This window comes from Chanodichthys erythropterus, chromosome 1, assembly GCF_024489055.1.
Source record: "Chanodichthys erythropterus isolate Z2021 chromosome 1, ASM2448905v1, whole genome shotgun sequence".
Lineage (NCBI taxonomy): Eukaryota > Metazoa > Chordata > Actinopteri > Cypriniformes > Xenocyprididae > Chanodichthys > Chanodichthys erythropterus.
The window spans coordinates 32,290,852-32,307,961 of NC_090221.1; the positions used below are offsets into that span (position 1 = coordinate 32,290,852).

The 17,110-nt window shown below is 34.5% G+C and overlaps 1 protein-coding gene across 1 annotated transcript in view; it reads right to left on the reverse strand.

Moving 5' to 3' along the window:
• gabra4 (gamma-aminobutyric acid type A receptor subunit alpha4) overlaps positions 1-17,110 on the reverse strand; it is a 52,640-nt gene that overhangs the window by 11,279 nt on the left and 24,251 nt on the right. The window contains exon 7 of the mRNA XM_067383007.1: positions 15,476-15,628. Within this exon, the coding sequence (XP_067239108.1) occupies positions 15,476-15,628 (153 nt within the window). The remainder of the gene's footprint in view (positions 1-15,475; positions 15,629-17,110) is intronic.

The window sequence follows — 17,110 nt, forward strand, 5'->3', positions numbered from 1 at the left end:
TGTGTGAATGAGGGTTATATAAACTCCTGTGAACCACTTTATCTGATGTCATTTTGTCTGCAACAGTTAAGTAATGGCAGCTGGTCTATAATGAGTTGAGTATGGATATACTTCTCTTTATGGGTAATTTCTTCTGACATAATCTGTGTTACAGAATCTTTATTGCTTATAAACAGATAAAAATGCAAATCATAAATGCAAACAAACTCAAAATGTTTGAGTATCATTCCAATAGTCCATAAGTATCCATTAGTGATTATAATTCCTTTATTCTCTCTCTCTTTCCTGTATATGTTTCCCTTCAGGAGGGCATTAAAACTGACCACCATGCAAAACCGTAATTTGCTGAGAGTTTAAAATCAAGGAAATTTGATGAGCAAAACTATTAGTGCCCCATTAGTTTACCACAAAAGTCCATAACATTAGGCTAACAGAAGCAACTGGGTATAAAGACACAATGAAACAATAATTCAAAGAAAATATAGTCATTTGGTAGAAGAGATCATCCACTTAAAGGCAGCATGAAATTGTATTTACAATCCATATTCATTATATCAATAATATGATGCATTTCCATAAAAAAAGGACATTAAATACTCTCCCCAAATAATAAAATGGTTCTTTGTTTACTGAAAGGTTCTTTGGGGAACCAAAAATGATTCTTCTATGGCACTGCTGCAAAAACCCTCTTTATTTTTAAAGGGGACAAATTATGCAAAATTCACTTTTATAAGGTGTTTGAACACAGATGTGTGACTACAGTGTGTGTAAACAACCAGCCTATAATGGTAAAAATCCACCCACTCCTTTTTTTATTATCCCCATAATTCATAAACAGTCTCTAAAAAGGAGCAGTTCCAGATTTCCCCCTATTCTTACATAAGAGTAGCGGGAAGCCCAGCCCATGACTGGTGACGATCTGCCCTGTTAGCTTAGCTCCTCCCCTGAGTGAGCTGTACACATTCGGCCATGTTTATCTCTTCGCCAGACTAGTGCGGTCTTCGGGGTCTTTTTGACCCGCAAATGATGTATGCTCAAATTAAAAAAAATGTTCTCTTTGTCCAAATGGCATGAGACTTTGTACGGTGGTTTTAAGATCTACAAAAAAAAAAAAAAAAAATTGGAGTGATATCTTGTTTTTATGTTAGTGTAAAAAATATTGTTACTTTCGTGGTCTTCGGGCAACAAAATGTAATTTTGTAACAATATAATATATTTTTTTAAAAACAATGTAATTTTACTTTGTTTATTAATGTTTTTTCTCAACATTTGTGCAGTTTTTGGAGGATTCCTGATATCTTTTAAATTTATATAAATAAATTAAAAAATATTTTTTTGAAATAGGTTTTTATGCATGAACAGCTTTTTATGTAAAATTCACTTTATAAAAGGCCCAGATTTCTAACTTTCATTCATATCGATAACATGGATAATTTGACATGGTTTAGTGTAAGAGTTTTGCCCATGTTTTGAAAAATGCAGTTTTAAAAGTTTTAAACATTTTTACCAGTATATGGCTGTAAAGCTCCACTATTTGCTATGTGCTATTTGAATGACTGAAAGATGTCTTTTCACAAGTGTTTTTTCAGTTGGATTCATATCTAAATGTTATGAAATCACAATTATAACAATAAAAATTACTTTGTCAAAGTTAAGCATTTAACTTTGACAAGCAGTCCCCAAACGAAGACCGCACAAGGGTTAACAGCAGCATTGAAGCAGTGTTAATTTTGACAGCAAATTTTGAGTTAGTTTTAGTCATAGTCTTTTGACTAAAATGCCATTTAGTTTTAGTCATATTTTAGTCATCGGAAATCGTTTTAGTTTTAGTCTAGTTTTATTCAACTAAATATCATAAGATTTTAGTCGACTAAATCTACAGTAGATTTAGTCGACTAAAATCTAATTTAGTTAAATTGTAATGCATAAAGCATTTCTCTAACAATACACAGATCCTATACACTGATATAGGTACATCTGATATCCCCAAACTGTTTATGTTCACCCAACTGTACTTTGCTCGCCAAAGTGGACGGTTTTTGACCGTTCAAGTGCAAAAAGACACGAAAGAGCAAAATTCTGCATATTTCAGGGATTGACACACTTATCATTGAGGTACTATAGTTTTTGTTTAAAATTTTATTAGATTTGATTTTTAGTTTTATATTTAGATAATTTTTTTTGTGTTTATGTCTTTTAGTTTTCGCTTTTAAATGTCTAAGTTTTTATTTCTGTTATTTTAATACCTCAGGTTAAGGTAAAGCTTAGAAACTAAATGAAATAAAATAAGTTTACATTTTTATATATATTTATTTTTTATTTCAGTTAGTTTACTTCAAATAATGAAGATTTCTTTGGTTTTAGGTTTAGTTAACTATAATAACCCTTATACTTGTAAAATATATTGAATAATATATAAAATAATGTTCTTAGTCTTTCCTTCCTGTGACAGAAGATACAGTAGTTTACTTTGAATTAAATAGAAATTAAATTAAATACAGTTTATTGTGTAAACAAAATAACAATAATGACCAGGAAAAAAATTATAATTATAAACCATCACGAAATACACCGTGACTCTTATTCTGAAATGTCTGCAGCCTGCGTTGTAGCCTATTGTAGTAGCAGGCTACTAATGAGGGAGATAAATATGCATTCTTACAACCTACAACACATTACCATATAAATATAGTGTAGTAAACATTGTCGTAATTCATCAATATTAGTTTATAAGCAATCTCTTGGCATAAATGTGCGCTATTCATTAATTACTAAGCAGTCTGAAGTGCAGCTGCGTGAGCCAGTAGAGGGCGCAACAGCGCCTCGTTTCCTGCGGTTAGATCAGCACATTACACTTCAAATGTGCGCATCTTCCACACAAGACAGCGTTCCTGACTGGATATCTTCCCAAATCGCCCCTCTCTTTCATTTTCGCGTCGTTTTTATTCGTTGACGAATATTAGAGTAGATTTTAGTCATAGTTTTAGTCATTCAAAACACATTTTTATTTAGTCATCGTCTTGTTTTCGTCCGTGAAAAAATGTCGTTGACGACAATTGTGACGAAAATTATTCGTCAACGAAATTAACACTGCATTCAAGCTACTAAAGTTATTTAATCAAGAGCAGTGAGTGATTTTGGGTTTTTCTTTTGTTGTTTGGTTCATATTAACAGGATGTACAGCAGTAGTACTGTATATTACGCTGCTGTCACTTTAATACACAGATCTAATATACACATGCGATTTCTTTCCCTGCTGTTTACATTCATAGACAAAAACAACTGTGTTTGTGAACTTTGTGTGTTTTTGACAATGTAAGCGCAATAAGACATGAAAGAGAACTTAGTATAATACTCACACGATGCGTTGTCTGACAGCCAGCTTTCTGTAACTATACTGTTGTGGTTTAAATTCAAATAATAAACTTTCATGATGATGAAGAACTTCAATGTCACATGAGTGTGGCCGCGATAGAGATAATAATCAAAACCAAACAGATGCAGAGTATTCGAGGCATGAGTTGTAAAGGCTCCGCCCTCTTCTGGAAAGGGGGTGGGGAGCAGCAGCTCATTTGCATTTAAAGATACATGCATGAAAACAGCATGTTTTTTTTACTTAAACTCAAAAATGAGCATTTACAACATGGTATAATAAATGATCTATGGGATATTTTGAGTTGAAACATCACAGACACATTCTGGGGACACCTGGGACTTATATTACATCTTGTAATAATAAGGTCCCTTTTAAAGTCCGCGTGAACTGGAAGTTGCAAACGACTTTTCTCCAGTGCTGTGACGTATTTCCAAGTGAAACGGAATATTGAATAGAGGGCAGAGTTTTATTTTAGCGCTCTTCCTCTCCATCTCTCACTCATAGCAGACTAACGGTTGCAGGGGAGTGGTTTAAGCGATTATAACCCAAGCCGTCAAACTGATGTCATCTGAGAAGGGGCACCGTTGCAGAGGGGAGGAGCATTTTCAGATTTTGATTAAATATTACGAAGCCAAACAATTTGTTTTGTGTGGATTGACTTTCACGGATGAATTGTTCACCACAAAACTAGCAATTTGAGCTAACAAAATAAATAAGGTCAATTTTGATTTCATGTGTACTTTAAGAGTGAATTAGAAAAAAAAAATGTAGCAAAGGTCTTGATTTTATCCTTCATGAAAACAGTCGAGAAATGAATGGATTTGTGATGTCAGTCAAGAGCAGTTGCTTTAACATTTTGCTTGGAATAACATGCACCACAAAACATATTTCTTATTTTATGGGAAGTATTTTCTCCTTTATATGAAGAGCCTATTTATTGTGCTTAGTTACATTTCATTATTTGGATTTTATTTTTTTTCTCACAATGTTCAGCTTGCAAAACTTCTCCAAACATTCATGTTTTTGGTCCATCTTCAGGTTTATGGGGTCTGAAATAAAAGTTAAAGGTCAGATCCAAAAGGAGGTATTTCTAGAGCAGTTACACTTTGAACCACCAGGGGGAGTCAGGAATTCACTCTTACCCTGCATGTCTTAAGTTGGAAGCGTCTCTGCCACAGAGCAGTGAGCATGCCAGACGTGAGTCACACAAATACACCAACACACAAATACACACAATCATGGAGGCAGCCAGTATCCCTTCTCCTCCCACACACACACAGAATCTCTCTCGACTCACACGTACGCCCACATGCACACGCTAATAAAACATAAGAAAACACACAAACCTCATGCACATAAAGCCAAACCCGCACACAAGACTAACACACTCTCCTACATATTTGCTCTGTATTCTTGAGTTTGCAAGTGCCTGCTGACGTTAGAAATAAACATGGACATAAAAAGACACTTTCACACTAATGATTTGTTGTTTGTTGGTGTGTGTGACAGCTGTTTTCTGAGCCACTCGAGTCCACTTGAAATGAAACCTGTCAAGAACATGTCTGGGTCATATTTCAACTCAAAAAAATAAAAAATAAATAAATAATAATAATAATAATATTTTACTTATAATGAAAAAGAAATGAAACCAAATTTGCCATCAGTTCTTATTATTGTAATAAAATTTTTTTTACTGTAATAAATTATACATGATGGTAGTATTTGTTGCACTGCCTTTATGCTGATTTAATAAAAAAAAAACACTGTATTACAGTACTTTTTTATACTCACATTAAAAATACAACACTATTTTACTAAAAAAAAAAAATGAAAAATAAAAAAAACAGCTCAATTGTCCTAAATTAGGCTTAATTTTCTTAATATTTAAAAAAATATTTTTTATTTAATATTATTTCATATTTTTTTAAATGTTTTATTTTAAAGATACATTTATTCTACATTTATACTACATTTAACAATGATCTATTATAATATAAATAATGTAAATAATTTGTTTTAAATATATTAAAATTAAAATAGATCATTGTTAAATGTAGTATAAATTTGTGCTGATTATTAGGGTTTATTTGTCATAAAAAATATACATACTGAAAAATACAAACAACCCAATGGTCCTAAAATAGGCTTCATTGTCTTAATATTTAAAATTTTAAATTATTTAAATATTATAATAAAATGTATTTATTATATTATTTCATATTTTATTAAATTGTCCTAAATTAGGCTTAATTTTCTTAATATTTCAAAATATAATATTTTTTATTTAATATTTCATATTTTATTTAAATGTTTTATTTTAAAGATAAATTTATTCTAAATTCATACTACATTTAAAAATGATCTATTATAATTTAAATAATTTATTTTAAATATATTAAAATTAAAGTTAAAATTGAAATTAAATTAAAATTAAAATTAAAAGTATAAATTTGTGCTGATTATTAGGGTTTATTTGTAATAAAAAAATATATATTGAAAAATACAAACAACCCAATGGTCCTAAAATAGGCTTCATTGTCTTAATATTTCAAATTTTAAATCATTTAAATATCATAATAAATATAATGTATTTATTATATTATTTCTTATTTATTTATTTATTTATTTATTTATTTATTTATTTATTTATTTATATATATATATATATATATATATATATATATATATATATATATATATATATATATATATATATATATATATATATATATAAAATATTTAAAATAACATATTTAAATCATAATCTTTCAAATTACGTTATGGTGTGAACACAGCATAAGCTCGTTGTTTTGATTCAGGAGGAACTGTAAAAGGCTGTTTTGGTGTTCGGTGACTGACGTCTGTCTAACTCTGCATAGCATGAAACGCGCTGATGACGTGTGATGTCTGCGCAAGCGGGGTGTGCAGAGGTATAGAAATACATACGCTGACAGGCAGTGAAACATGACCTGGGCATGGTCTCTATAAATGCCCCTTAAAATGCATGTATCTGCAGAAACTGCCTTGGGTGAGCAGCATTCTTTGCATCTCTTACCACATACCTGTGCATACAAGTGCTGTTGTGCATGTTAATTTTTGTTAGTAACAGCAAAAGGACGAAACCATGAATAATACTGTGAAGTTAACATCTTCACCTGAGTTACCTAGTTACAGTAGTAAACAGATGCCACTAGTGCTCACGGTGGCACTCGGATCTGCGTGGGCATGCAGAGGGATTTGCATCGAACTCGGGTTCAGACCAAATGGAACCCAGTGTAAAAACTGCCTATAAATGAGCTCACAGCTCTGGAGAATAATCCACACTCTCTGGAAAACTTCACACGATCACAGCGCACTCACAAACGCCCACGTGCAGACCGATCTGGAACGATCAATAGGTACATCACAAGCTACATTTAGCCAGAGGTGCTGGATGTGTTTTGCTTCTATTCCACTGCAGAATCCACAATGCTGTGAAAGCTTTGCTTTAGTGCCCTTCTGCTATTGGTTGAGAAGGATGATGGAGCTGTCGCCAATACAAGCAAACATGGATAATGGGACAAACAAATGGGGTTACAGATCTAGTCACGGCCTTCAATCAGATGCTAACTAATAGAAAAAGGAACTAATCTAAAGTAAAAGTTGACCTAAAAAGACAATTCTGTCAATGTTTACTCATGTACCTCCAGCACACAAACAATTTAAAATAAATGCAGTTTAGTATTTGAGGATGAGTGTAACAGTAGGCTATGTCAAATAATTATTACAATAAGTAAGGCTCCATTGTGTAACAAGCAAATTAAAATGATACACATTTATTATTCACAATATGGACAGAGGAAATAAAACATAGTTTGTTAAGAGCATGACCCAAATATTCCATGGGCTTATTCAAGTCCTCTTTTATTTTTTATCCATTCCACATCTCCCACATATGTGTGTTTTAGCAAGGCGGTCTGTGTTGCAAGTTGGTGAATGAAGATACTTGCCAGGTCACTACACTGCTTTATTAATTTATCCAGTGTAAAACCCCTGTCCTATATGTTTAGGTTCAGTAATTTCACTTTAATGGTAATAAAAATGTTATTAGTCAGTTATTGATATGCCTTATTTTCAAAAAACACACAATTTATTGATTTGCAACACATTTGATTGTCTTTTGCTGCAAAACCAAAAGTCCTTGTGTGCCTTTTTTGCAAAAATCTCCAAGTCCATCTTGTTTCACTTTGTCGTGGGTGGAATAGAGCTGTTATTTAATGCATGTTATGTCCGTTTCTGTCAGAGTTACAGCAGCACAGAAAACACTGTTGTGTTTACATGCTACTCACGGAGTCCTGTCATTGCCACTGTAATGATTTTCTTTAGCCTTAGAACGGGCAAAATTATGAGGTTGACAACCTCCAACTCCTCCAACTTGTTTAGTTAAAAATCTCTTTAAACAGGATAAAAACTCGACAAATGAAAGCTGGCTCCTACGCACACAGTCATTCATCTTAAAATCATATGATTAGATTCTCGTCTTCTGATAGGTCTGTGAACTTAGAGGCTTTTGCTGGCAAATGGAAGTGCCATTTAGAGGTTTCTGCCAACATACCGTTTTTTCTGAATGGGCTGAGGCTGGGATTTAGCGGATTTGAAGGGAAAGTATTCAATGAACGCATATAACGTGCGGAGAGCATTTGCTCAATATCGTTACTGAGCAAATACCTGTGCTGGAATTTATTTTCAAGGAAATGCCGCATCTATTAATGGGTAAAGCTATCTCTCTCATTTTTTAGTTATGAGAAAGAACCATATTCCTCCGCACAGTCATGCAGAACCTAAGCACAACCAAAATAATATTCTTCAGTTTTGTTTGTTTTTTAACCGCTAGAGGGCCAAACGTTACATAACGTACCTTTAAAATGTTGCACGAAAAAAAAAAAAAACACTTTTCTTACTGTAGTTTTAAGACTAAATGAAGAGTTCAGATGCAAAAGCCACTAAATGCCACCTCTGTCAAAAATGAGATAATGATATTGAGCGAATGCTCTTCACACATAGTATGCACATTCATCAAATACTTTTGCTTCAAATCCACTAAATCCAAGCATCAGTCCATTCAGAAATACAGATTAATTGCCAGAAACCGCTAAACGGCACTTCCCTTTGTCAGCAAAAGCCTCCAAGTCCACACAAGAACTAATTGCAAGACGCAAATCGGATCATATGATTTTAAGATAATTGACGTGTGCGTATGAGCCGATTTCAATTGCCAAGCTACAGGTTTTTAATCATGCTTTGCCATCGTTATAGTGGCAATGACAGAACGTCTCGGGTTACTTGTGTAACCCTGGTTCCCTTAGTAAGGGAACAAGACGCTACGTCATATGACGTTATGGGAACCCTCTGCATAATTGCGTCGTGAAGCACTCTTGTATCTAACCAATAACGTGACGAGACATCAGAGGTAGGTGACGTCACGGACCAGGAAACTATAAAGCATACCCAGAACAAAGAATGCTAGCTACTGGATTATGGCTGAAGCAAGAGGCTCACAGGTATGCTGGGGGTACGGCAACGTGACATAGCATCTCGTTCCCTTATTCAGGGAACCAGGGTTAAACAAGTAACGCGAGGCATTCCCTTTCATGGGAACTGTCGACGCTACGTCATATGACCAATCGGTCACAATATTGTATATATGAGCAATATCACACTCATAGCCGTGCGATATGGCTGTATATCAGCACGCTGTGATTAGTCTGTAGGTAATCACAGCGTGCTGATATACAGCCATATCACACGGCTACGAGTATGATATTGCGTTTATACAACAGTTCGACGGCACGAGTGTGTAAATAAATAAGAACAACAATGGAGTGTCTTTAAAACCCTCTTTTGTGCAGCACTACTTCCTTCCGCCATGGATTCAAATCTCAATTTGACAGTTGAACCAAGCCTCCGTTACTAACTCTAAAATGTCACTTTAGAACTAGTAACGAAGGAACGTTGAGTCGCTTCATTGAAACACATTGAATTTTCTACAGTATTAGAAAGAGAGAGAGAGAGAGAGAGAGAGAGAGAGAGAGAGAGAGAGAGTAGGCTATTAACGTTATCTGTGTCTGGTATATTGTATTACATTCATTCTTCAAGTCGATGTCCATAATATTATATCCTTTATACAAGTCCGTTTGAATGTCCGCTGAGGAAAGCGATCTTTTTTTACAGCTTTGGGAATTTTCCATAGCACCACAGCGCTAAAACAACTTCCTTTTGCAAAAGTTCCTTTCAATTTAAAAGTCTCTTGTGCTTCACTGACTCATTCTCCTGTAAAGTGTTGCCGCCATCTAATGGCGTATTAATGTAATGTCCACTCATCCATATTACTTAATGGACATATTTATATAAAATAATATTTATTGAACAACAAATAAGCACAATTGTACAGTTCAGTCAAACATAAAGCACTAGTTATTAAAAAAAATAAAAATAAAAATAGGTCACCATTTACGCTTGTATGTGGGTTTTACAAATATTTAACGAATGAAAATGATTTTAAAGAGCTTGTGACCTCCTAACTCCATTGGATCCTCAAACTGTCAATCAAGCCACATTAATCCGCCTCACCTCGTGAATGAAGTGCACACGCAGTTTGGACATCTCCTCTGTGCAATGCAAAGGTAAATAAAGATCTGATGTTTGAAAAAAAAAATTGTAAAGCGTTTTCTTTACTCAAAAAAACATATCTTTATAAAGTTTAATGTTTTACGTATTTAAAGAGCGGAGAAGAGTCTGATATGTCCCGTCTAGTTGTAGCCAATATACTATATAAGGATGTAATGTAACGTTTATTATTATCAAATTTAATATAGCACAATTCGACTTGCTCCGGAAAAAATAATAGATTAATAAGACCAAAGATTGCCCGTTCTATGTACTCAAATTGAATTATGTCTCGTGTTTAACCACTATAAGAGCCAGCGGCAAATCCCAGAGGCACTGGCCGAGATGAAGCTGTTCTCGGCGGTTACAGAAGCACTGAACGGCCGCTGACGCACTCAAGCTTGCATCTCCGAAAACGTCAAAACAAACTGTAAAATAGGCGCTGTTATTAAATATGAGTCACATATTTCAGGTCTAAACAACTACATTCTCGCCTAAAAAACTATTAAAACTACAGTTCGTGGTACAAGAAGTAGTATTTGTAAAAATTACGGTTGATTTGATCGGCCGCCATGACGGTCACTTCAAGCAGAGTGATACAAACGGTGAAAAGGCAGTAGGAGTGCTGTTATCACTGAAATATCGCATGGCTATCAGCCAATCAGATTCGAGAACCAGACAGAACTGTTGTATTAATATATATATAGAGTGCTTCACGACACAATCACGCAGAGGGTTCCCATAACGTCATATGACGTAGCGTCGACAGTTCCCATGAAAGGGAAACAGACATTTTACTATGTCTTGTTAAACCAAAGAGGTGGACTTAGAGGTTTTTGTGAAAAAAAGCGTGCATGGACTTAGCTGTTTTTTTCAGCAAAAGACAGCAAAATTTGTTAAATACCAATCAATTAACTAAAGTAATAACCGACAACTTTTTCATTGCCATTAAAGAGACATTACTGAACCTAAATGCCTGGCAAAAATAAAAAAAAATAAATAAAAAAAATGCTCATTTAAAAGAAAACATGTCAGATGGACTTAGACATTTTTGCATCTAAACTCTTCAAATGTAGATGCCCTCCATAACACTTTTGTTCATTTGAGCAAAACAAGTTGCTGAATACTGTATATGTTATGGATATGCAAATATATTATTAGCATATGTGCATATGTTAATGTCTTCATGGTTCTACTCAAGTCAAGACAAATTTATTTGTATAGCATTTTACACAATACACATTGTTTCAGCTTTACAGTGAATCATGATGTTAATGCTTATCTTAATATATTCATGCCTATATAGTATAGTATAGGCCTACATCACCCTATATGAGTGTATGTATGCGGATAAAGTTGGTCTTACTTATATATACAACTTTGTATGAAGATCTGGGTGATTATAGTTACACTTTTCTACTAAAAAAAAAATCAATCAGTTGAGATTTGCTATATACGATTCACCTGCAAATAGAGTTGGATGTACTTCTATATCCAACCTTAAACAGCTGGGTGATAATATAGTATGCATTATGCAACACAATAAAAAAATCAGGGAGCTGAGATTTGCTATATCGCACTACATGAGTATACTGTATATGTGTATTCATAACTGAATGACCCATTTTTACAGCTTAAATGGTCCAAGTAGACAAAAAAAAACAAGACAAATCCTTTTATTAAACAATACCAAACTAATTTCAAACTATATTGTGCTGACAAAGGTAGTAAAAAAAAAAAAAACAGTAACTGAGCCATTAGGAAGCCTTTCCAAAATACACTAGAGCCATAGAGAAAGCGAAATATGGAAGCCATCCCAGAACTGATAAACAACAGATCATTGTGGTCTCCTGCTGTGTCCATTCTGTACATGCGCTGGCCATCAAAAGCCCACCCTGTCATTACCCAGAAACCCCTTCACTAAGCACACTTCCATCTAGGACATGAAAATCCACTCCTCTGGCCCGAGTCCAAGCGCACCGCTCTGTTAGTAGCCATCTGAAGGTGGGTCATTGTTATACTTTTCCAGTGGAGAATGAGAGCGTGCTATTCTCAGCATCTCTAGTGCCCCAGGTGAAGTGTGGAAGGAAACAGGAGGTGCGTGCACGAGCTTGTGTCAGTGTATGTACTGTAGATGTGTTTTTGTCGTGTTTGCAGCCGACAGATAAGGTCACAGGCAGAACATAAAGGCGTTCAGGACTGTTAGAGCACATGGTGCTAAAGCGATGTCTGCCAATGGAACGGGAAAGTTTAGTGGGAAGAAAAGACTAGTAGTGTAAAACTCCACACATTCACGATACACACGACAACATCTCTTTCGGTTTGTGCCGTACTTTTGACTGTATTCAAACAAAGGCATTCTCGTGTGTATTGTGAATGTGGCAAATCTGTTTCTCACAAAAATCTAACATAATATTGCACTTTTTTTTTGATCTTTAAATTCTGCTGGATTTACTAACACATTTTTTTTTAGAGTGTACTAATACTGAATTAATGATTATTTGTATAATAAATAAAGCAAACAATTACACTGTGAAAAATTATTTTTGACTGACAAAGATTATTCAAGAGCATTTCATTACTTTGGAATTATAAGGTTCTATTTAATTTTTTGTCAAAATCGAGTTTTTCACATATTCTTATTCTGTGAACTTATTTGCATTATGTGATTTTTTTTGAAAGTTGTGTACATTTTAGGATTTTTTTTAGATAAAAAAAGGTTCTATTTACAAAGGAGTATGGAATGCAAAAACTTTGAAGCTTAATATCTCAAAACTGCTCAGAATGTAGATAGAACCTTATAATTCCAAGGTGGCGATTTTACAAGGCAATACTATAAACATTTTTTGTTTAATCCAGTGTTACTTACCAATTCTTTGTAATTATTTGTAAGTATGATGAGAAGTGTCTTACACCATTTTTTTTTTTCCAGTGTACATAAATTAATCAACATCTTAAAGAGGACCTATGCCCCTTTTCACAAGATGTAATATAAGTCTCTGGTGTCCCCAGAATGTGTCTGTGAAGTTTCACCCAATACCCCACAGATCATCTATTATAGCTTATCAAATTTGCCCCTATTTGGGTGTGAGCAAAAACACGCAATTTTTGTGTGCATCCCTTTAAATGCAAATGAGCTGCTGCTCCTGGCCCTGTTTCCAGAAGAGGGCGGAGATAAAACAGCTCGTGCTTCGGTTGCTCAACAACAACAAAGGTGGAGAATCTCACGCAGACAAAATGAGGATTGTCAGTAACGGTGTTCAGCCTTACATTGTTCAAACCGGAGTCGACACTGATGGAGAGACTCAGGAAGAAGTTACAACTTTTAGAATGAAACTGGACGTTTCTGAATGGTTAGTGGATAAATTTATGTAGTTGCTGTGGAGTTGATTCAACTCATCGACTAGCATGTGCCGTCATGTTCATCTTTTGTGCAAATCCAGCATTGAATTGACCCTTGATTGTGAAGCAGTCTGGTGTAAAATAACAGCATTGCGACAACACTCTACTACAACAACTCTTCCTCTTCTCTAAAGCAGCCCAACATGGCCTCACACCCTTTGTTGTGTGTTCTCGGGGGCGGGGTTTATGTAAATTTAGGGTTTGTGATGTCACCAACCCAGGAAAAAGCTTGTTGTAATCCCTACCAGCCGTTTGTTGTAGTCCTTAAAAAGGCAATCTCACCCTTCCATTGAACTTTGAGCATTGTAACTTTGCAGATGTTGTTTATGCTCAAACAGTAACATTACACACTAACTAAATAAAAAAAAAATGAAATCATAATCAAGGACCCTTTAACTGAAAATTCTTCCAGAATCCCTTCACCTACCCTTCTCCTCCTATATTCCATTTTTTCTCTTCCTATTGTGGATGCAAGGAGGAGAGATAGGGTTTAGCTCAGAGCTTGAGCTGAGCAGATTGAGCCTCCTAACTATTAAGGCAAGTGAACTCATGAAAAAATTTAACAAGCGTACACTCGCTCACATTTTGCGTTCACTTGATCCTGCAACACACACAGAAACCAAACTCTCATTTTCATAGTACTGGGTATCGCCAATTACTTAATGATACAATACACTTCGTGACACGTTAGTTTGTGATGCCTCACAGCATTATAAATGGATCAGGACTGAAGCCAAACCAAACTAACACTTTAACACAAACAGAAAACACCAGATAGATAGATTAGATAGATAGATAGATAGATAGATAGATAGATAGATAGATAGATAGATAGATAGATAGATAGATAGATAGATAGATAGATAGATAGATAGATAGATAGATAGATAGATAGATAGATAGATAGATAGATAGATAGATAGATAGATAGATAGATAGATAGATAGATAGATAGATAGATAGATAGATAGATAGATAGATAGATAGATAGATAGATAGATAGATAGATAGATAGATAGATAGATAGATAGATAGATAGATCTGGATGGATGGATGAATGGGTCTAGATAGATAGATAGATAGATAGATAGATAGATAGATAGATAGATAGATAGATAGATAGATAGATAGATAGATAGATAGATAGATAGATAGATAGATAGATAGATAGATAGATAGATAGATAGATAGATAGATAGATAGATAGATAGATAGATAGATAGATAGATAGATAGATAGATAGATAGATAGATAGATAGATAGATAGATAGATAGATAGATAGATAGATAGATAGATAGATAGATAGATAGATTTAAAATAACTGTTTTCTATGTGAATATGTATTAAAATGTAATTTAATCCTGTGATCAATGCTGAATTTTCAGCCTCGTTACTCAATTCAGAACTTTTTCTAATATGCTGATTTGCTGCTTAAGAAACATTTCTGATTATTATCAATGTTGAAATCTGCTGTGATCCATAATATAGTTTAAAGGTAGTTTAAAAGAACAGCCTTTATTTGAAATCTTTTGTGACATTATAAATGTCTTTCCTGTCACTTTTGTATTACTTCTTCACAAAAAAGAAGTCAAATGTTGTACATAAAACAGAAAATGCAATAAGACAAAAAAAGTGTCTGAAATTTCTAACCTCCGCATGAAAGTTTCTGTGACTAACTGCACAAAATGCATGAATATTTAATGACACCAGCTTTAACGCAGTTTGGTCATCATTCGCTAGACAATTTAATGTTGCATTTCTAGCACTGTACAACTTCACATTGTATATATCCTTAGCACTGCAATCTGGGTGGAAAGTAACGCTAACCCACTTTCAAAAGTGGCTTTTACCTGAGGTTAAAAAAAGAATTTAACCCAGCATTAAGTATAGCAGAATAAAAAGGAAGAGAAGTATAAAAAAATGATAAATGGATAGAGGGAGGGAAGGAGATATGACAGAAGGAAACAGCTCTCTTCTCCATATTTGCATGAAAATGGTTTTGGTGGCTCAAAGGGGGGAAACAGTGCAGAAGATTTGAGAGTAACACATACCAAAGACAGTTCTGGCGGGTACGGATTCCTTATTTATCCAGAAAGACACTTGGGAAAGGATTACAGTCATGATGCAGGGGATGTACGTCTGAATCATGAAGTAGCCCATTTTCCGTTTCAAGTGGAAGTAGACCGTCATTACCACATATTCACCTGAAAGAGCAGAGAAACAGAAACAGGAAGTGCCTTATAAGCCTGAAAGCGAACACGCATAGGAACAAGGTCAGAATGACAGTCTGTCACCACGGTAGACTTATTTTGGCTGAACAGCATAGTTTTCTGGCTGTTAAGCTGCGCTGGCAGATTCATCTTATTTTAACAGAATGAGGCTTGCAGCCATATTGGGAACCAGAGCTCCAGTCATCAAAACGCATGCTGAATGCTCCAAATCTCTTATGTAATTTTGATGTAATCATTAAATAAACAAATGGCATTGTTTTTCCCCACTTCTGTTTAAGTGAGACGCACGGTTGCTCTAAAAAACCAAGCCGTTCTGAAAGAGCTCACGGTGACCTTTACGTTTAAGCTGACATTAGGCCATGTGGCATTAAGTAGAATTGTTTTTCACTTAATCTAGCTTATGTCACTATCAAATATTCTCCATATCCCTTGATCAGGTGACTCGGACACAGACCAGCTTTTAAAAAATATTTATTCAGACCCACTAACTTTTGGTGGATGAACGCACAGGATAAACTGTAACAGCATAAAATCTGCAGCGGCTCAATGTTTAAAATGCAATTCTTCCATTATAGTGAGCAGTATAATTAAGTATAATTAAAACTAGATGTGCATTTCCAGAAAGAAATAGCAGTTCTTGCACCGCAGCACAAGGATAGACATTTAGGTAAGTTTAGTTTTTTTCTGTGTCAGTTAAATACTGTTGTTTCACATATAGTCGCTATTAAGAGTAACAAGCACAAAGTTTACAACAACTAGTCATTTTGTTGACAATTTACCAAAATACAGTAAATGGAAACCAAGCAATTGTCAAAATGCCCTGGCTTTGTATATTAAATAAAGATTAAAAAACCCAACAATGAATAGATTTTTCTATCTTCAATGGGGTTTAGACCTCAATACATGCTGCTTTGCAAGAACTACACCACCGTTCAAAGGTTTGTGGTCAGTACGATTTTTTTGAAATACATTTAAACTTTTATTCAGCAAGGATAAACTGATCAAAAGTGGCAGTGAAGACAGCAGCACAATTGTTTTCAACATTGAAAATAATACAAAATGTTTCTTGAGCAGCAGATCAGCATATCAGAATGATTTCTGAAGGATCATGTGACAATGAAGACTGGAGTAATGATGATGAAAATTCATAGGAATAAATTAAATTTTTAAAGCTGCTGTCTGTAAGATTTCAATCTTACTCGCCATCTCTGCAATTGCAGTTATATGCGGAATGTCACTTTTGAGGGAAAAAGCATTAGGCCTACAATAAATCGCGCTGCCAATGATGATAAAATCTAACGATCGCTTAGCTCATTTCGCATCAAACCGTGCAAATTATTATTGTTGTTATACATTGTTCTCAAATTGTTAATGTTAACAACATCAGCATTGCATGACTATGTGTATTAGCGTTACCTGTAGATTTCAATTTCTGTATCCACTCGACAGTCCGAA